This window comes from Camelus bactrianus, chromosome 2 (genome assembly GCF_048773025.1).
Source record: "Camelus bactrianus isolate YW-2024 breed Bactrian camel chromosome 2, ASM4877302v1, whole genome shotgun sequence".
NCBI lineage: Eukaryota > Metazoa > Chordata > Mammalia > Artiodactyla > Camelidae > Camelus > Camelus bactrianus.
The window spans coordinates 133,656,290-133,676,528 of record NC_133540.1 but is presented as its reverse complement, the minus strand read 5'-3'; the positions used below and the strand labels follow the sequence as shown (position 1 = coordinate 133,676,528).

The 20,239-nt window shown below is 61.2% G+C and overlaps 1 protein-coding gene and 1 long non-coding RNA gene across 7 annotated transcripts in view; one reads left to right on the top strand and one right to left on the bottom strand.

Annotated features, from left to right (window-relative positions):
• The window catches only part of SH3TC1 (SH3 domain and tetratricopeptide repeats 1), a 49,483-nt gene that overhangs the window by 17,459 nt on the left and 11,785 nt on the right, over window positions 1-20,239 (bottom strand). For 2 of the 5 annotated variants that reach the window (XM_074351066.1, XM_074351072.1), the window contains exons 2-9: window positions 12,439-12,655; window positions 9,013-9,087; window positions 6,629-6,756; window positions 5,248-5,353; window positions 4,299-4,445; window positions 3,442-3,631; window positions 2,595-2,671; window positions 1,585-1,780 (exon numbers count right to left, since the gene is read on the bottom strand). In XM_074351066.1, coding sequence (XP_074207167.1) covers window positions 1,585-1,780; window positions 2,595-2,671; window positions 3,442-3,631; window positions 4,299-4,445; window positions 5,248-5,353; window positions 6,629-6,756; window positions 9,013-9,087; window positions 12,439-12,607 — 1,088 coding nt within the window. In that variant the 5' untranslated portion in view covers window positions 12,608-12,655. Of the gene's footprint in view, window positions 1-1,584; window positions 1,781-2,594; window positions 2,672-3,441; window positions 3,632-4,298; window positions 4,446-5,247; window positions 5,354-6,628; window positions 6,757-9,012; window positions 9,088-12,438; window positions 12,656-19,060; window positions 19,466-20,239 lie in introns of those variants that run through there. The other 3 variants (XM_074351063.1, XM_074351046.1, XM_074351054.1) reach the window with 3 other exon arrangements.
• LOC141574683 (uncharacterized) lies at window positions 12,957-19,070 on the top strand. Of its 2 annotated transcripts, XR_012501674.1 has the most exons (4): window positions 12,957-13,650; window positions 14,382-14,436; window positions 16,394-17,326; window positions 17,603-19,070. It is a non-coding gene; the product is annotated as an uncharacterized LOC141574683 (long non-coding RNA). The 2 variants fall into 2 exon arrangements; XR_012501673.1 differs by lacking the exon at window positions 12,957-13,650 and having other exon boundaries at window positions 14,268-14,436.

Genomic DNA, 20,239 nt, shown 5'->3' with positions numbered 1-20,239 from the left:
TCCTCAGAGATGCTGGAAGGCATCTAGCCCAGGGGCCCCCAGAGGGCTGCACAGAATACCAGGCGATGGGGCTGTGTGCAAAAAGGAGTCTGGAGGTCCAATAGGGCGGGAAACACATTTCAGCAGGAGAAAGAAAACTCAGACTCTGGGTGCCTTCCTTGTGCTGGGAATCCCTGTGGACCGCCAACCAGGGCGCGTAGGGGGCACATCCCCACTGAGGAAGTTCGGGATGGATCCCCGGGGGAGCGCACACTTTGGGAACCACAGGTAGGGCATCCGAGCCCAGCCCAGCTTCAAACTGCTTCTCATGAACAGGGGCAAAGAGGTGGCAGAGCAGACAGACACTCAAGTCAGGGAACAAAGTGACTGGTGGGACATGTCGCGATGCTAAAGCGGCCTCTGAGAGTTGGTCTGGGGGCTGTTGGTCTGTCTGCAGCGTTGGGCTATCAGGGCTGGAGGGGCCCTGAGGACGTGCGCCCCATGTTTGTGGGTGGTGAGGCCCGGCTGGGTGCTGGCCCTGCAAAGGGACTTCTCTACACACTGACTCCTGGGCTAAAGGCTGAACAAGAAAAGGTCAAGAACATAGTCGTGCTTGCTGACCACTCTCCCCAGACCCCCCGTTGCTGTTCAGGGTCAGGTGGTGGGGGCACGGAGGTGACCAGACAGCCAGGAAGCGTGCCCCCAGGGATGAGCTACTGGCGATGAGACGGGACCAATGAGAGTTCCTGGACAACGGTACGGTTGGGACGGAGGGGGCATCTCACATAGGGGGACGCACATGTCAAACCAGCATCATCCTAGAAGGGGCGAGCTGACCCCCAGAGCTAGACTCAGGGTGAGGTGACGGGGAGTGGGAGCCTATGAAATTGAGCATTACCAGGGCCTGGGCAGGGGCCCCTGAAGGCCAGGCCCAGATCTTTGAAGGTTTGATGAAGGGGAGTGGCCTGGTGTACGGGGTTGAATGTTTGAAAGTAGGATTTTTTAGATGCAATCAAGTAAAGGGTCCTGACATCAGGAGATGATTCTGGGTTCTCTGGTGGGCCCTTAATCCAGTGACAGGAGAGGTGGAGGAGAGGGCACAGACACAGCGAAGAGGCCACGTGAAGACGGAGGCGGAGGTTGGGACGATGCAGCCACAGGGACGCCTAGAGCCACCGGAGCTGGAAGAGGCGGCAGGACCCTCCCCCGGAGGCTCTCAGGGAGGCAGCCCTGCTCACACCTTGGCTGGGACGTCTGCCTCCAGTCTGTTGTTTCAAGCCCTCTGTTTGTGGTGCTCTCCCCGCAGCCCTGGGGCACTCATGCACGTGGACAGCTATGTGTTTCAGGGGCCAGGCCCTAGCAGCGCTGGGAGGAGGGTGGGAGGGGTCCACACAGGAAGCTGGGGGCAGCGGGACGGCCCTGGGCTTGGGCTAGGCCTAGTCCTGGGGACAGAGGTGGGAGGGACGACGAGGAGGGGAGGGGGAAGGGCAGGGGTGCCGTCCAGGACGCCGCCCAGGTCTGTCACCTAGGAAGCAGGTGTTCAGGGCAGGGGTCCCACAGGGGCAAAGGGTGGACTCAGAAAGGGGTGGGGCCTTGGCCACTCACTCAGACACTGGGCCCTGCACATGGATGAGACTCGTCCGCACAAACCCGACCTGGCCAGAGGCCACGTGCCGGCCCATGCACCAGGGCAGGCCGGGCACTTGGGCGCCCAGGATCTCTATGTGGTCGCCACTTTGGAAAGTCATCTCTTCGGGCCCCGAGCCCTGGTAGTCTGCCACTGCCGAGGCCAGGCCCACAGCTGCAGGAAGGAGGCCACATGGTCAGTGCTGGGGGGCTGGGCGGGCAGAGTGGCCCTTGGCCAGCCAGTTGGTGCCCCTGGCTGGGGAACACACTGTCCTGATGAGGAACTCATCTGGCACCTGGCTGGGGTTGCAGGGCCACCGCACATGAGGGGCTGTACGTCCCACCCCCTTGAAGGGGACACTTTATCCTCACACTGAGGATGAGGACTGGAGGCCTGGAGACGCTGATGAACTTGGCCCAGGGCCATCAGCATCCAAAGCCAGGGCCCACCCAGAGCAAATACAGCTGTAAGTGTCCTCCTGTGGGCCTGACGTCCATTTAACAGGTACACGAGGCCACACAGACACCGGCCAGCCTGGGGCACAGCAACACGCACTGGGCCAGGAGCCCAAGCCGTCTTCCGCAAAAGAAGACCCCTGCCCCATGCTCCTTTAATAGCCCTGTGGTGAATTCAGCTGGGGGCCTAGCCGGCACCCCTCTACCCCTACCCCAGGGTCCTCCAAGGTGTCTGACATAGCGCCCGGAAGGCAGCAAAATCTGAGGAAGTGCTTGTCGAACAGTGTGTGGAGTCACACTCTAGAGGCACAGTGGCCAGAGTCCTGGCCTCGCTGTGTGCTGTGTGAGTTTGGGCTAGCCATGGACCTCTCTGATCCTCCGTTTTTGCTTCTCAAATCAGAGAGGATTCTACCTACCTCTTCTGGCTACCTCGGGGAGGATTCAGGGTGAGCACGAAAGCTTTCAGAATGCTGGTGCCCACCCCTCCTTACCCGCCTCTTCCCCAGGGGAGGAGAGCCAATGGAAACATTTACCCATCTGCTGGCTGTCCGGTGTCACAGGTCCACCCATGGAGTCGCTGATGGGGTCCCAGGGGACCCTAAGAGCCCACCTGGAGTGAGGTGAGAGAGGAGTTCAGATCTGGGGCAGACTGAACCTGCATGTAGTCTGGACAAGTCAGCAGCCCCCAGGGACCCGAGCAGAATTCACCACCTGCCCCACTGCACTTACGCACACGAACACACACAAGCACATGCCCAGGTGTACGGCTTTCAGGCCCAGCCATGCCCCATGTCCCCCAGCCCAGGTGCCTCCTCCCCGTCCTCAGGCTGGCGTCCTCGGAGACCTCCCCCCGCTTATCCAGGTAGAGAAGCTGAGCCACAGACTGTTACTTCACAGCCACTGAACATGAGGAGATTGAGTTTCTCTCTTTGCTTTGGCCACCAGGAAGCTCCAAGCCAAGTTTATGCCCTATGTTCAGCACATGAGCAGAAGCTTACATGCCACCTGTCCTCACTTTCCTCAGGCTTTCCCTGCCTTGGCTCTTATTTGCACAGATCCCTTCATGCTCCCTTACTATGGGCACAGGCTGTGTGGCTCTGTCCAAAGCTTTCCAGAATGAGCTGGAACAGGAAGCCAGAGCCCCATCCTTCATACTCCTGGGCCCTTGTCATCCCAGGACAGCCCTGCCAGGAAATGTCAGTGTCCTGTCGTGCACGTGACAGGCTTGAGGCCCAGAGAGTTGGTCTGGCTGGCTGAGGCCACACACTGAAAACAGCAGAAGGGGTCATGGCTGGGTCTGTCTGGGGCTCACACCGTTCCCCACCCGCCCGCCTTGGCCTATGGATAGACCAGAGCAGAGAAACATATGTCGGTACCTACTGATGGAACGGTTCCAAAGGCTCTGCAGGGGCGGCTGCCGCCCCCACCTTCGAGGCTGTGCTGGGGCTGGGGGCTGAGGAGCCCACTGTCAGGGCCACCTCTGCCTGGGGACTCCCCGAAGCCCGCCTGAGTGGCTGGGGACCCGTTATCACTCTCACGTGGTGGTCAGGACACAGGACAAAGAAAGGCCCTTCAAAGTGACAGAGATTGGTCGTTTAGGGCAGCTGGACACAGGGCAGGACCACCCAGCCCCACCAGGCAGCACTGCAGAGGTCCCTTCCCCTCCCCTCTACCCCGTTTCTACATCCACAGAAAGACACTGGAGGCCCCCAGGGCCCGGACTGGGAGGCTGGACCTGGACGGCAGTCCCTCCTCTGCCTGGGCTGGCCCTGGGAACCCAGCTCATCCTGACTCCCTGGACCTCAGTTTCCCCTCCGTCTGGGCTATGAGGGGCCAGACACGCGATCCCAAGGGCCCTCTGGCCTGGACACCCGCCAGCAAGTCTGACCGCAGCCGGCCCCCACCCCGTCCGCTCTGTGGCCGCAGCAGGACGCATAGCTCGCGCTGTGTTCGCTGCAGGCTCGGAGCCCACCTGTGAAGCTGCTGAGGCTCTCAGAGCGACAGCTGGGGCAGGGACGTGGGGTGGGGGTGGGGCACTTGCAAAAGCCCCTCTTCTGGCGTTTCTTTGGGGGCTGACCATGGTCTGCATAACTAAGTTCCAGAAGCACGTACCCTCCCTGCTCAAAGCTCCCGAGTCCCCAGCAGCTCCAGAGCCCTCCTGCTGCCCTGGGTGTCCCCAGGCGCCTGCAGCACAGCAAGGAGCTGGCCCACATCCCCATCACCCACGCAGGGCTCACCTTCCTGGACCAGGAGGCTCTCATGTGTCAGCTTCAAGGCCTCCTCATCCACGTGGACCTGAATTGCCGTCTCCTCGTCCTCGTGGGGTGCAAGCAGCCAGAAGTCCTGGTCCATGAGCAGGTTTTCCAGGCAGTGGTGCGTGAAGCCTGGGGGAGCCAGACAGCCCTGGTCACCAACGGGCTCCAGACAGTGGGCAGGGAAGCCGTCACGGCCCAGTGTTGGCTGAGCCCCGCACTGACCAGACACAGGGAGACAGCCCATCCTGCCCTTGGGGATGCACAGTACTGTCCACGAACTGGGCAGGCCGTGGGTCTGGCCATCCAGGCTGCTCAAGGACCAGCTGTGATCACGGACAACGCACCCTGACTCCGTGGGCCTTGGGAAGGCTGAGCAAGGGCAAGTCACTTCCTCTAGGACCCTCAGTCTCCTCTTCTATGAATGAGAGGGGACAAGAGCATTCAGGGAGATCAGAATGCTGGGGGTGCTGGCACGGCCCTGCTCAAGGTGCACAAGAAATCGTTGCCCTGATTCTTATTTTCCACTTCCTCAGTCCTCAGCCTGGGTGTGGGGCAGCAGGGTTCCCAAGGAGAGGAACTTAGACAGCTGAAGCCTCCTTTAGAACAGGGACTGTTTCAGGAAGAAACCACTCGGGTGGAGGCTGAGACACGTTTCCTGGTCTGTGCTCTGCCAGTCAGAGCTCAGTTTCCCTCGGGCACAGACTTGGAAGGAATTTGGAAACTCGGTGTAAGTCGTGTTCCCAGCACAGACCCATGTGAGTCTGCAGCTCCTCCTGTGACATCAGTCCTCATGGAGAACAGGGCAGCCCACGGTGAGGCTGTCATGAGCTAGCCTGGTCTAAAGCCCCAGCTGTAACAGAAAATGTTTAGTGTGTGACAAGCATCCCCCAAGGGGCATCCCATAGCCAGTTCTGGAGGACCACTGCTTTACCAAGAGCATGGTAGGTAGAAAACTTCCAGATTTCTTCAAAAGTCTTAAATGTCACCACAATCCGATCCTGGTCACTGTGGATGGACAGCAGCCTGGCCGACAGCTCCTTACAGGGAAGAAACAGAAATGAGAAACAGTCCTCGTGGCTTTGGGGCATCTGGGGCATCAGCCATGCAACAGAAACATTTTGCAGAAGGGACCCTGGTGGGGGCAGCAAGCACAGAGCTGATTCCTTTACAATCAAGTGGCTCCTCTCCAACTCTCAAGCCATCTGTAGATCCCTGGTGCTGTACCAAGCCCTACTCCTTCCCAGAGCTCGCACGGCCTCCATGCTCTGAGCCTGCATCCTCTGTGACCCCATGTGACAGTTCCACCTGCCGCAAGCCCGACACACCAGCGATACCAGGTTCTCCGCGCTCCGGCTGTGCTCAGTCCTGTGCAGCCCCAGCCTCGCCTCCGACCCCTCCTGCAGCTTCAACTTGGGTTTCAATAGTAAATCCATCATCCCATCTCCTGACGTCCATCCCATGAACACTCCTGATGGTGCTGGGGCATTAAAAGTAACACCAGCTGACACCAACCAAGCGTGTGTGTTGGGGGCAGTGGGTGCTCACAACAACTCCATTCGGATTGAGAAAATAAGGCCCCATTTCCTCTCTGAGGTCTGACCTTCAGTAATTGGCACAGCCGGGAATCAGACCAGAGCCAGTGCGTTTAACCACCTACCCTTGCCTGGCCCCACAGGGGCAGCCCCGTTGCTGAGCACTGTGCTGGGTGTGCGACGCCTGCTGTGCGCAGGCCCTCCCATCAGCTCCGTGGGGCAACAATTCTAAGCATCCCCAGTGTGTGGCTGAGGAAGCGGCATTCACAAAGGCTCAGGGGCACTGGCCGAGGTCAAGCCAGGCTGAGTGCAAGGTCAGATGGTGACCGCCCAGCCCCCTTCACCACCCTCCTGCCAGACCGGCCCTCTGTGCAGAGGCCAGTCACCAACAAATCAAAGAGTAAGCTCAACCCACACCGGTCCTTCTTACTCCCTAGAAAGAGACTAAAAGTCCTGGCAGGGTGGCACGTCCCTGGAGATAGGAACTGGGGCATTCGGAACAGCCCACATGTGTCTGGGCTGCAGCGTGTAATCCGTGATCCCTGGTGCCAGAAATCCAGGAGTGCAAACGGGACAAGTCACAGTGCCACCATCAGGTGAGGTCAAGGCATGGCCACCCCCTCCCATGACCTTCGTCCCAGGAGGCCTGGACATCACGGACAGGCCCTCCTCTTCCTAGGTCTACCGCACTCTTCTCCAAGCAGGCCTCCTCTGCCCCGTTCTCCACTGTGGAGCCCCTGCACCTTCAGGCCCCCAGGCCCCCAGAGGAGCCAGACTCACCCCAAGAGCACGGGCCATCTCCCAGCTGTCGTTCTCCAGCAGGCGGAGCCGGCCCCGCAGGACCTGCTGCAGGCCGGGGTCAGGCTGCCCGCTCTTCCTGCGCACGGCCCGCAGCTGCAAGGTCAGGTCTGGAAGAGGGCAGATCAAGGGGGACAGTTTGGTGCGGGCCAGGCGCTCTGTGGAGGGCTATCCCACCCCCGTGAGCCCCAGCGCAAAGCCGTGGGGCCCTGGGTTCCAGCCCCACGTGCACCGCCCGTGAAACTTGGTACAGTGGCTTATCGCCCCTGAGCCCCAGTTTCTTTCCTTGTAAACAGTCACAGGCTGCCCCCATCTCACAGAGAGACGGGAGGGAAGGAACGGTGGTACAGCTACAGCCCAGGACAGGCCGGCCTGGAACAAGCACTCAGCAAATGGCCCTGAGTCCCCGTGACCTCCAGCTTGACCTCTTCCCCGCCCGAGCTCCAATGGGGCATCCAGCCTCCATCAGACAGGGCATCCCAGGACTCTCAACCCCGCACGCCCCCCCAAACCGGACCCTCCTCTTTTACCATGTCCAAAGGGAGCCCCAGCCCCTGCCCTGCTCAACCAAGGACACCTCCCTCCATCACACCCCACTGGCTCCACCTGCAAAACCAGGCGGAACCTGCCGCGCTCACCCCTCACCACGGCCCCACCCCGTAGGCCTGCCTGGGCAGTGTCTTAGGCCTGGCCCTCCCTCCAAACAGTTCTCTGGTCCACAGAGACCCAGACGGTCCCCTCACAGCCAGCACTGGCTCACTGCATGACCCAGCTCCCAGCCCTCTGGGCAGTGCCGGCCACTGGAAATTTCTGCAGGAATGAGCGTGTTTGCTCTCTGCACGGTCCCACACGGCAGCCACCAGCCACATGAGGCCCTGAGCTCTTAACGTGTGGGCAGTGGCAGCGTAGGCGAGGCGCTGGATTCCTTATTTTATTTGAGTTAAACTTAAGCATAAATGGCTGCACAGCTACGGTGTCGGACAGCGCGGCTGCTGCGGTTTCCCATCTCAGGAGGAACGAAGTGCAAACCCTTTCCACTCATCTGCTGGCACAGCCTGAGCCTCTGCCCCGCTCCTCCCCACCTTCCACCTCTTCTCTCCCTCCCTCCTAGCCTGTGGCCTTCTCTCTGCCACCCTGAGACATCAAGGCATTCCCCCATGCCACCTGCCCCAGGGCCTTTGCACTCACCATATCCTCTCCCAGACCCACTCCTGGCCTGGCTGGCTGCCCTATGATTCAGATCTCAGCTCAAATGTCCCCTGTCTACCCCCACCCCAGTTTCCCTGAGAGGCCTCCTGGCCACAGGGATGCCCAGAGCATGGGCTGTTCCAAAGCTGGGGAGGAGAGCGGGAGAGAAGGAGAGGGGGTGGAGAAAAGAGAGGGGGAAGAGGGAAGGAGAGGAAGAGGAATAGAATGGATGGGGGTGGGGGTAGGGACAGACTCTTCATACCCTCTGAATAAGCCCTGCACCTGTCTTAGAACTTTCTAGCTAGGGGACCCTGGAGCAGACATCTTCAGCCTCTCCCAGGGTGGACAGGGCCAGAGGCAGGACAGCGTGGAGACTTCTGGGATCTGGAATCAAGCCCCTCCCCCAGCAGGAAGCCTGGCTCAGCATTTTCCAACCAGTTCTAAGATGTGACCCCTCCTATAATCTGCCTCAGTGCTCACAGCCCTGGGTGTCCCGAGTGACCACAGGCAGCGCTGACCACCCGGAAGGAAGGCTGGAGGCCATGTGGCCATTGAGGCAAAGGTGAGCCTCCAACAAAGCTGGGGTCTCTGTGTCCCCTGCAGCTGGAACTCGGCAGGGGGGTCTCCAGGGTAACAGCCTCCTACTGCCTCCCCACGTCGGCACCCTGCAGGAGTCCCTCCCTGGAAACGGATCCGTGGATGCCTCTCCCGAGGGCCCCTCCCATCCCCCTGCCCCACCGTTTACAGTGGGAACCACGTCCCACCTTGACCCCTCCCCAGGGTGTCTCTCATGGAGTCTCACTTCCCCTGCGTGGGGCTTCCAGGGCCATGCCCCCTTCTTTGGGCAGATGCAAACACAGAGTCCAGGGGAGCCCTTCACCAGTGCGGGTGAACCCCAACTTTCTGATCCCAAGTGAAAATGCAGAGTCCCTACCCCAGACCAACGCCTCAGAGCCTGGGTGCGACCTGGTGTCAGCACTAACAAGCCCCCCACAACAGTGGTCTCAAGGCTGGAAGTCAGGGGCCGCATTACTGAAGCCTGGGTCAGACATTCCTGAACGGGACAGTCGAGGCCAAGAGGAAGGGGAGAGGAAGAAGGGGGGTTGCCCAGGAGCCCCACATTCACAGCCCAGCCCAGATTAAACCCTGCAGAGTGGTGCAGCACTGAGGACGTCCACCTGTGGGGTGTGATCCCATCTGGCCAGGAGGGGGCGCAGCAGCCGGCTGAGAGGCGCCCGGGGAAGGGGCAGCATCTGTAAAAGAGCAGGGTCCTGTGGTCAAGGTGTGAGCAGGCAGGCGACACCAGTCACACAGGCGCTACACCCCTGGATGTTTCTGGAAGAAAGGTGTGTTCATACCCCTGCAAACCACAGCTCACACCCTTCCTCCAAGGTGACAGAACGCGACAAGGTCAGCAGGCTGCAAGTTTCCTGTTGTGCTGCGACCAGTAACCCCCAGCCTAGTGGCTTCTGAAAACGACACAGTGTATCATCTTGCTTTTCTGGGTTTGAGAAGGGTCTCGCTGGTCAAAGTCAGTGTGTCGGCAGGGCTGGCTCCTTTGCGAGGCTCCAGGGAGAATCCGTGTCCCGGCTTCTGCAGCTCCTAGAGGTGCCCGCATTCCTTGGCTTGCGGCCCCTCCTCCATCTCCAACGCCGGCATCCCAGCATCCTCAGCCTCTGACCCCGGACAACCCCCATCTAAGATCCATGCTCCCATCCACAGTCTCCTTGGCCATGGGAGGACGTATGTATGCACAGGTTCTGGGGATCAGGATGTGGACATCTTTGGGGATGAGTATTCTGCTGACCACAGCGGGGAGGTGACAGTCCAGAGGGAACTCGAGGTCTGGGGTGGATGGGGCTGCATGGTGGATCAAGCTGGACCAGCCACTCACTGGGGGTGCCACGTGTCCTCTCAGCCTTGGGTGAGACCACAGCCTGGTGAGGCTTGGTGTGATACCCCAAAGTGCAGGGGCAGAGGGGCTCCCAGGGGCCTGAGCAGAGGACAGGCTCCTGAACCCTGAGTGGCAACTCTGTCCTCTGCTGGTTGTCCCTATACCCCAGCCTCCAGCCTCGAGGCCAGCTCACAGTTGGTGTCTTGGCCAGGGGCTTCCCCAGCCGCTGTCTCTGCCCTGCTCCATTTCCTTGTCTGTAAAATGGAATGAATGGTCGGGGCCTTAGGATCAAGGGAGATCTGATGTGGAAACACCCGTGGCTGCAGCAGGAGGTGCTGAACTTCAGTGCAGCCTCTTCATCGCCCTGGGACCTCCTCTCGTGGTCCCAGAAAGTAGGACATGCTCAGAGGATATTGGAGGCACATCACAGGACTGAATCACAGCAAAATAATGGCAGCAACTGATACAGTCCAGAGGATAAACTAAAGACCTCTGAGCCCACAGGAAGATAAATAAATGAGTGACGGGCGGGGGAGCCGCTCTCTGCTACAGTGGAAAGTCCACTAATCCACACAGAGGGGACACAGGGCTGGAAGTCACCATTGAGCGGCCATCATTACACTGCGGTTTCAGTCCAGAACCAAGCATGGATGAAAAGAACTAGTGCCGTTCCAGTTTGAAGAGGAACAGCATATCCACAAGGTCCCCAAGCACTTTTCCACGGGCTCCTTCCTCATGACAGGGAGGAGAGATGGCTTTATGGTGGGGGAAACTGCCAAACGTCCCCTTAATCAAGTGATCACCCTGAGACGTGGACATCGCCAGGGACCGGCCAGATGGGCGTCGCGGCCTCCTGGCCTGCTGCACGAGAGGGTCACCGCACTTCCGGGAATCTCTGCGCGGGGCACCGCCCGCGCTCCTGCCTGCCACAGGATAACTGGCCCGTCGCCTTCAAAATATCAACCTCCAGGTGAAACGGCTCCGCAGACACATGCCCACAGAACGCATGGCCTGGCCAGGGCTTCCTTCGCTGTAAAGGACATTATGGGGCCAGACACAGGGCCTGAACGAGGTCTGTAAATTAGATAACAGTGTTTTTTAAAGCAGGAAGTAACTTTGAAATCACTGCACTGTGGTTCTGTAAGAGCAGTTCCTGGTTTTAGGAAATACACACGCCAAAGCACTTGTGAGAGAAAGGGGCAACATTTCTGCAATTTACTCTTAAACTACCCTGAAAAAATATGTAAATACAGAAAGAAAGCAAATGTGAAATGTTAACGTTTGAGGAATCTGGGTGAGGGCAGATGGAAATGTTTGTATTATTTCTTGCAACTTTCGTGGCCAATTTGCAAAAGAAGCCGAAAGGTGGATGTGGTGAGAGTCCACTGGCCACATGGCTGCTCGTGGCTGGCGCACCTGAGGAGACTGGAGGAGCTCCCTGACGCCGCTGCCCGGGCTCCCAGCCAGGTCGTGGAGCTGCTCGGGCGGGAAACACCTAGCAACCCCGTCAGGGTGCTTTGGCTTTGCCGCAGCACCAGCCCGCAGGGATCCTGCGCTCTAGGAGGGGGCCCTGCCTGTGCTGGCTGCCCCGTGGGAGGCTGGTCCCGCCCGCGTGTACCCAGCAGGACCCAGCAGGTCCCAGCTCCTCCATCCCGTGCTGCCGTGCTCTGGGGGGCCAACCCCGTGGGACCCCCAGGCCAGGCCTCCATAGCTCCTCGGAGCCCCTCTTCCAGGCCAGACAGGTGTCCGACGACAGGCATTGCCACCCACGAGGGACACCCCAGCCCTCTCCATCTCCACTTAAGCCCGGAAGGACCAAGAAAACAGGGGTAAAGATTCCTCCGACCACCAAGCACGCACCATGCCGGGCTCTGGGCCAGGCACCGAGCATGAGGCTTTGTTTCCGTTCTCCCAAAGCATCCATCGTTGATCATTCAGATATTCACTGGGCATCTACTGTGTGCCAAGCCCAGACCCCCAGTGGGCAACTAAGCAGGTGGCCAGGATGAAGGTGGACAATGTGACAGTGGGAAGCCTGGGGAGGGGCAGGAGGGCAGAGTGTCCTGGCTCGAGGAGGAGCCTGGGCCCACCTCAACCTTCCCCCTCCCTCCCTCCCTCCCCTCCTCCAGGACCCTAGGAGGTACAGAGAGGGATCCTGGAGCTCACCCAGGCCACCCCTCAGGTTTCCCGGGGGGAAACTGAGGCCCAAGTTGAGCAGCGGCCCAGTGACAAGCAGGATCAGAACCAGGTCCGCCGGCGGCCAGCCCAGGCCTGCATCCCCGCACAGCCCCTCCTGTGCGCAGCTGGGCTGGCCAGGTGGGCTGCGGCCCTGCCCCCATCACTGCCCTCATCCTCCTCCATCCAGGAAGGAATCCTGCCCAAGGCCTGGCCCAGGCACTGGTCCCTTCTCCTCCCTGGGCCTCCTAGGGGAATGTCCTGTCCTGGGTAATCCAAGGGTTCACATCCTGAGGACAAAGCAGGACTATGGGAACACAAAGTTGTACAAGAGCTATAAAGTCGCCTGGGACTGCATTTCTAGAATTTCCACCCTCTGCCCCTCTCTCCGTGCCCTGGAGAGGCACAAGGTAGGCCCCGTCTCCCGTGAGCCCTCCCTGGGCGCTGTACTCTCTGCACACTCGCGGCCAGTGCAGACCCCCAGCTCCGTCCTGGGCGGGGAGGACGGTGGGGTGGACAGGCTCGCCACACTCACCCTCTCTGACGGTGGCCTTGGCCTCCTCGGGCCCTGCTCGCTCCCAGACGACCGATGCGCTCCCAGGCACTCTCTGGACCTCACTGCCGCCGCTGCCTCCTGAGGGTCCTGCCGGCCCTCTCCCCGTCGGGGCTGGCTCCTCAGAGGCCACCTCCGCCAGGCCCTTCATGACTGGTGGTGGCCTCAATGCCAAGGACTCTGCATGCCAGGCTGGCCTCTGTGGAGAAAGCAGAGGGCGGTGGTCAGCAGTGACTTGCCTGGTGGACCCATGGGCATCCTTCCAGGCCTTTACTTTCTCTCCAGACTGCACGAGCCCACCAGGAACAGGCTCTGGGAGACACGTGCCAATGTTTGCTTCCATCTAGGTGTCCTTACGGGCAGGTGGGGTGCCTGTTCTTGCTCAGCAATGGACCCCAAGGAAACAGCTCAGAGCCTGGCGCGTGGAGGCTTCGGCACGCCATAAAGGCTGTGTTGGGACACCCCTGGGGCCATGGTTTAGGGATAAGCCCACCTCACGTCCCCCCTAGCGAGAACTCAGGAATGACGTCCCCAGAGGCAACACATCTCCCGAGAGAAGGCTGTCCAGTTCTGTTCCCCCCAGGGCTCAGCTGCGCTGTGCTTTTAGCCTCGGGTTCCCAGGAGGTCCTTCTGCTCCTCATAAACAACCCCAGTGGCCAGAGGGGCGCAGGGGGCTCTGTGTCTCTCACTGGAAGAGGCCTGCTCTCCAGCTGAGTCCCCGGAAGGAGCGTCGTCCAGTTTCACAGGAAATGGGCCGGGTCCCAGGCTACCCCGGGCAGCCAGGAAGCAGGTGGCAGAGGGCAGGAAAAAAGGAAGTGGCCGAAGCGGAACCAGCCCCTGCTCCCCACAGCCGGGGGGCCCCCCGGGTCTCCCCCCAAGAGCTGAGCATTACGCATCACTCTTTCCTGGGGTCAGGGATGAGTGAGGGCCCTTACGACTGGCCAGATGATGCTCCCAGGGTCAGGGGCTTTGTCACCAATTGAAGGACACAGGAGGACACAGAGCACCCTTTGGGGCCTGGAACACAGGCAAGTGTGACAGGGAGGGCGGGCCATGCAGCCTGGGTTGGGGCTGAGGAGCACAGAGGCCCACCCCCAGCCACAGCCACAGGGAAAGGGACCAACCACGCCCCAGCTCAGCTTCCGCTTCGTGGACAGAGGGGACAAGGAACGGACCTGCTCACTCACACAGAGGGTAAGGGTTAGGGTCTCACTGTTCTCTGATGATTGTCGGTGAGATTTTAGCCCCAAACCCAGGCTGGGCCAGCAGGAATCCCCTCTGCACACATGGGGCGACAGGAGAGCCCACCCCCGAACTCCCTTTCTGGGGACAAAACTGCAAACTGATAGGCAGGTCTGACCTCCTCCAGACTCTCTCGCTCTCGGGGCAGGTTCTGGGGGGGCAGGCACCCAGGGGCAGACCCAGGGAACTCCAGGCCAGCAGCGCAGGGCTCAGAGCCCAGATGTACCCACCCGCCCTGGACCACCCAAGAGCCCCCGGGCCAGTCTCCCAGCTCTACCCAGGTCCCTGCAGCAGAGAGTGGGCAGGAGACAGGAGGTGGGTGGGAGCAGCTGTCTAGCTGTCAAGACACCACGGGACTGAGGTCTGGGGCACAGGACAGGCTCACGGGCTGTTCCAGAAGAGGCAGGAGGCCCCACGGCACTGAGAGCCCCGTGAAGGCAGAGAGAAGTCCCTGGAGCATGTTCAACCCAGGGAAGGGGCTCCATTCTATCCCTCGAGAGGTTGGTTCCAGCACTTGTGCAGGAAGAGAAGAAGAGGAGAGGTGGGAGGTGGGACGTGCCACGTGCCTTGAGTTTTCACCACGATAAGGGGAGCTGGACCCTCATTAGACCCAGGAAATAATATTTTCAGAACGACTTACGGAGCCCAGTTCCCTCCAGCTCCTGCCCCTACCCTCTCTCCAGGCTTCCGTCCAAGAGCTGGCCCAGCTTGAGGACCAGACACGGATCCAGGACAGCGGTGAGTCTCCACGGGCCCCCAGTGGGCCTCAGACACGAGTATTTGTCACCACCTGCATGTACCAGCTGCCTCGGCCAGGTTCACTGCAGCCAACAGGGAAAGCACGTCACCCCACTTTACAGATGGGGAAGCCAGGACCCTGGGAGGTGGACAACTGACTCCCCCAGCACTCACACTCCTGCACACGTATACACACTCACACCCCTCCCCCACACCCACATCTCCGTGCCCAGAGTCTCTAGCTTTAAAAAGGAAACAAACACAGAAGCTCACACCAAAACCACCAGCTCCTACTGGCCATCCTGCTGCCTCTGGGTGTCTCCTAGCTGCCCACTTGGTTCTTGGCTGGGGAGACGGGCCACAGCCACGCTGCTCCCTGGAGACACCAGCAATCCCTCGGAGACGCTCTGTGTGGGGCGAGGAGTGTCTCACCCGGGTGGGGGCGCCGGGGCGGGCAGGGGGAGATGTGCAGCCCAGACCCACTCCCCGCTGGGTCCTGCTGACCCCCAGAACTGCCTTTGACCCTGAGCTCATCCCGGACCCAGGCACCTCCATCGTCACCTCTGCCTGCAGGATCGGGAGGTCAGACCCCAACAAACCCTCGCTGACCCCTACTCTGTGGCCAGCTCTGTGCGGGCGGTGGGCACAGAGGAGGAGGACTGCTGTGACTGGGGATGTGGACATGAACAATTTAGTGCGGGTTCCACGTGGCGAGCTCCGGGAAGGGAAGAGAGTGTCTCCTAACCCCAGCGGTGGAGGGAAGGGAGCCCGACAGTCGGGAAGGCCCCCTGGGGAAGGCAGGAACCGTGAATGAGGGGGAACATGTAGGGGGAAAGGGAGGGGAGGAGGGGCGGCCATCCAGTGAGACCGCAGCAGGTCCAGGCAGAGCCGGGAGACAGCCAGAGGCCTGCCGACCATCCCAAGGGGTCAGTGCTGACCAGGAGAAATGTGGGAGCCTCAGAAAGGCCACACAGCTGTGCAGCCGCGGAGGCCAGACCCCCCGGCTCTGAATGCCAGGGGAGGAGGCCCACCCCCCCCCAACCTGCTCTCCTCACGAGTCCCTGGACAGGACATCTAGGGACTGGTGGCTCGGTGCCGTGCCCACCCTCTTTCTCAGCCCCTAGGGATCCCAGGCTGGGGCACTTCTGGGAGCCACTGCCCCACATCCAGTGCGCCCAGCCCAGCTGCCCAGTGTCCTTTTGTCCCCAAGGCCTCTGTGCACTGGACTCCGGAGGGCACCCCTCTGATGTCAGGCGAGTGGTAGCCACTCCGACGGCAGCTCAGGGAGCTGCCTCACCTCCCGGGGTCCTTGGGACGACATTGAGGGGGAGCCTAAGCCCACAGGGCTGTTGCCAGGCCCACTTCCTCACCGACCCTCCCTTGCAGATGCGAGAGAGGGCCCAGGGATGGGGACGGCCTGCTTTAGTTCATCACAGCTTTCTCTGGCCTGCTTTCTCTTGAACTAGCATAACTTCTAAAATGGATTTAACACAGAAGCAGGAATGGCCATGTTTCTGGCCAGAAATACTCCGGTTTCCCTGTGTATGGCTCAGTCCCAAACAGCCCTGTGCCTCAGAGAAAAGGGAGGAGGTGGGCTGCCTTCTCCTCCAGGGGGACCCACACGGCCCCGTGCAGCCAGCGGCTGGCGAGGCCATAGCAGCAGCACAAAGCCGCCACCCCCGACCCCCGCCCACTGCTCCAGCTGTGACCTGGTCCCCTCCCCCAACCACCTCTGAAGGCCAGAGCTGGGGGTGGGCACCGGACCCCAAGGGAAACCCCGGGGACCCTGGCACCCTTCCAGGCAGGGAGGAGGGAGCGGGCTGGAGGCTGCTCGCGTTTCCAGAGGAAGCAGCTGCCCGGGCCGGCGGGTTCCAGGAATTCTGCACGCGGCCCCTGTTAAATGGCCTGACGTCGTGTCAACCCCTGGTGCCTCGTACGCCCTGTCTCCTGGTCCCAGGTGCCGTCCCCACCCCTGTCTCGCATGAAGACCTCCAGGCACCCTTCAGAATGCAGCTCTGTCTGTCTGGCTTCCCTCCCCGGCTCCCAGCCAAGCCGGCGTCCGCGTCCTTCCCCTCCGCACTCTGGAAGCAGCGATCCCCGCACGTGTGGTGGAACACATGCCGGCCTGGACTCAGGGGGCCGCCAGGACCAGGACGCCTGTGGCTTCCTGGCAGCTCTGCTCTTTCGAAGCATCTCAGTGGAACACTGGGATCTGTCATCCTGTTCGGGTTCTGCTTGTGGGTCTCTAGCCCCTCCCCGGGCCCCCCTCCCTGCTCTGTAGCCAGGCATCTCTGCACGACGGGGCCACATTCAGGGTGTCTGCCTCTCTCCTCCCCCACCTCCCCACCCCCAGCCTCCCCCCAAGTCAGGACCTACCCATTGGCGCCTCGCCTGCATCTGGGGCCCACGGGCCTGCCCCTAGTGGCTCAGGGACAGTTTCCTGAGAAAAGGGGAGGCCTCAGGGCTCAGGGGATTTCCCACCTGCTCAGTGAGGGCCCTGCCCACCAGGCGGGGCTGCTGGTGACAGCGTGGGTTTCCTAGTCACAGCCGGCATGAGGAAGTGGTCTCTCTCCCCGGGAGGGTCCCTCCCCAAGGTTCCTAAAATGGCCTTGCTCAGCTGAGCAGGCACCAGCTCCCAGCTGCAGGAGGGGCCGCCCGGACCACAGCCGGCAAGGGTCCAGGCCTCCCGTAGGCAGCCCTGCGGAGGCTCGGGGACTCTCCTTCCCTCCTTCACTCTGGTGGGTCAGAAACAGGCTTCAGGCCCCAGCTAGCACCCAGCCCTCGGGGACGGGAGTTTGGCTCGAGAATGCTGAGACCTGGGCTCAGTGGGCCAGGAGGCCGTCCTGACCCCCGGAGGATAAGAATGAAATAAATCAGCAGCTACAAGGAGGTCAGTGGATCAAAGGGTGCGGCCCTGGGTTACAGCTGGCGTGTGATAAGTGTGGGCGGAAGAAGGGAGGAGATGGTTTGGGGAGGCCTGGCCGGAGCTCTCTCTGGACCCAAACGGGTCTCTCTCGAGGACCCAAGCAGACTCGCCCACCTCACCAGGAGGCACCTCTTGTGGGCTGTCTGGTCACCGCCTGGCCTGGGGTGAGCAGTGTCCCTCAGATTCACGTCCGCCCGTAACCTCAGAACGTGTTCTTACCTGGAAATGGGGTCTTTGCAGGTGAGGCTAAGAGGAGGTCACCTTGGACTGGGTCCTTATAAGAAGAGGAGGGACACAAGAGACACTGAGAGATGCCGTGTGAGGACAGAGGCCCAGACTAGGGGGATGCGCCCACAGCCCACAAGCCGCCAGGAGCTGAAGAGACAGGAAGGACCCTCCCCGCGGCCCCCGGGGGCTGCTCCCTGATCACACCTGGGCTTCAGACTTCTGGCCCCCGGAACTGGAAGGGAACACACTTCTGTTGTTTGAAGCCCCCGGCTGGCAGCACTTTGCCGCAGCAGCCCCAGCTCGGGGGTCGCCCCTTGTCCGCCGTGCCCTGATTGTCCCTGCTGTGAGGCAGATGTTTGGGGAGGGGGTTAAGTGACCTCAGGCTCATCAAATGCTGGCACAACACCCAACTCAGGAAGCACGGTCACTACCAGGAGCCACCACCCGCGGAGCTAAGTGTCCTCGCTTAGTCTACTCCACGGCCCGAGGAGAATGACGGTGCCCACTTCACAGACGGGCCATCGAGGTGCAATGAGCACTGAGCTGACTCGGCCAGGCCAGGGGGACACTCATGGGATGTGAACCCAGCGGGTCCAAGCCCAGCCCTCGACACCCACCCTTAATCTGGGCACACCCCGCCTCAGGCCCCCACTCTGAGCCCAGCCCCAGCCTCCCTGCCCCCTTCCTCTCCTCGGTGGGGGGCACACCCCAAGTTGCCGGCATCACTAACTCCCCACAGTGTCACTTTGCCTTCTGTTGTCTTTATGAAACCCTCACAGATGGGCCTGGGGCTCCCGGGCGGGTCCCTCAAGGCTAGGGGAGGGTCTCAGGGCTCTGCTGGGACCACGTGCTCAAGGCAGTACCTGGCACTAAAAGACTTGGGTCTGGGTCTCCCCTAGAACTTTCTGTTTGGGGTCACTCGTCAAGTCACTTGTCCCATTTGTTGATGGAGAAGAGGGGCGGTGACCTCAGAGTGGCTGGGTCACAGCTGCAGCGCCACCCTGAGTGGGCACTTTGAGTGTCTGCCTGAGGTGACACCAACCCAGGGTGGGGGCCAACCTGAGGCCCCTAGACCCAGAACCCTGCTTACCGGTGACATTCCCACGTCCTGCCCAGACCCTCGGGACACACTGGCTGGGTTCCCATGTGAAGGGGGAGTCAAATGAAATCATGGGAGCAAGTTGCTCTATCAAACCTGACATCGTCACTAAAGCGGTCACTGCCGGCCACACAGCCCGGCTCCCAGAGTCCCGGCCAGTCTGCTACCCTGTGCCCACTGCCATCAGGGCCTCCCCAGATGGCTGTTCTGCTCCCTCCCAATCCCAAAAGGTCAGAAAAGTCTTCAAAAAGGTCAGAAAAGTCTTCAAGAAAGTGAAAGGCAAGAGCTGACTCAGATTCAAGACCCAGCTCTGCGGATGACCCCTGCTCAGCCAGTCCTCACCCCCTCGACCCCCATCCAGCACCCCGTACCTGCGCCCACTCCTCAGAGGTGACCACAGTCACCAGGTGGCCGCTCCCGGCTCCTCGCAGGCTGGCTCTGCAGGCCGGCCCCGCAGGCCGTCTCCCCCAGCCATGGCACCCACGGCCCAGCTGACTGCACAGCAGCCGCCACCGCCCCCGGCTTCCTGCCCGACTTCCTCCCTGCGCCCGGGCCGCTGGCGAGGGGCAGGCCCCGCGCAGCGGTACCGCCTCCAAGGGCCGGTTGATCATTAGCTCCGTCCTGGACCGGCTCCAGGCCTCGTCCCGCCTGCCCGCTGCCGGGCACCCAGGCTCGGAGGCGGAGGCCAGGGGCCACCCAGGCTTTCGCCTGAGCCGCCGATACTGGGGAAGTCCACCAGCTGCCCTGCCAGCCTCAGCTGTCCCTCTTCCATGTGCTGCGCGCGCACACACCCGCACCCACACCCACACACATGCACTTGCGTGCACAGGAGGACACGCGCGTGCACTCACATGCACAGGCATAGATACGGCTGCTTCCCTCTGCCCGGGGCTGCCCCGGCCCGCTGGCCCGATCACTCCAACATGCACAGTAGAAGAAGGCATCTTCCCACAGGCTCGCCTTCCCTCTTTGCCTTCCTGCTGGCTCCAGGCCCGACCTGCGTTTGAGAGCAGGGAATCTCAGCCCTGCTTGGGGAGCAGGGAGTTGGTCTCCAGTCTCTGGGACAAGAAGCAGGAACTGACCTGGGGTCGGCCTCTGGCCCCAGCCCCCACCTGCTCTCAGGCCCTCCCAGAGGCCGGGGAGGTCGCTGGCCTCAGCCCAGACCCCGGAAACAAGAGCAGGAGTCGGAGGGAGGGTGTAGCTCAAGTGGTAGAGCACATGCTTAGCATGCATGGAGTCCCGGGTTCAATCCCCGCTGCCACCTCTAAAAATAAATAAATAGACCTAATTACCTCCCCCCACACACAAAAAAAGCAGGACTCAACCTTCTCCGTCTGTCTCATTCTTGGATAGGCTGGGCTTTCCCATATGCCCCGGCTCAATGACCAGGAACAATGAAGCGGTAATGTGCCCGTTTTATACACAGGGAAACTGAGGGCCAGGAGGTCACGTGACAGGCCCAGCGCCAGTGGAAACTAGAAGACAGCCCAGAGCCAGGCCTGACAGACGCTGACGGCCCCGGGCCACGGTAACTGCGGCCCTGCTGACAT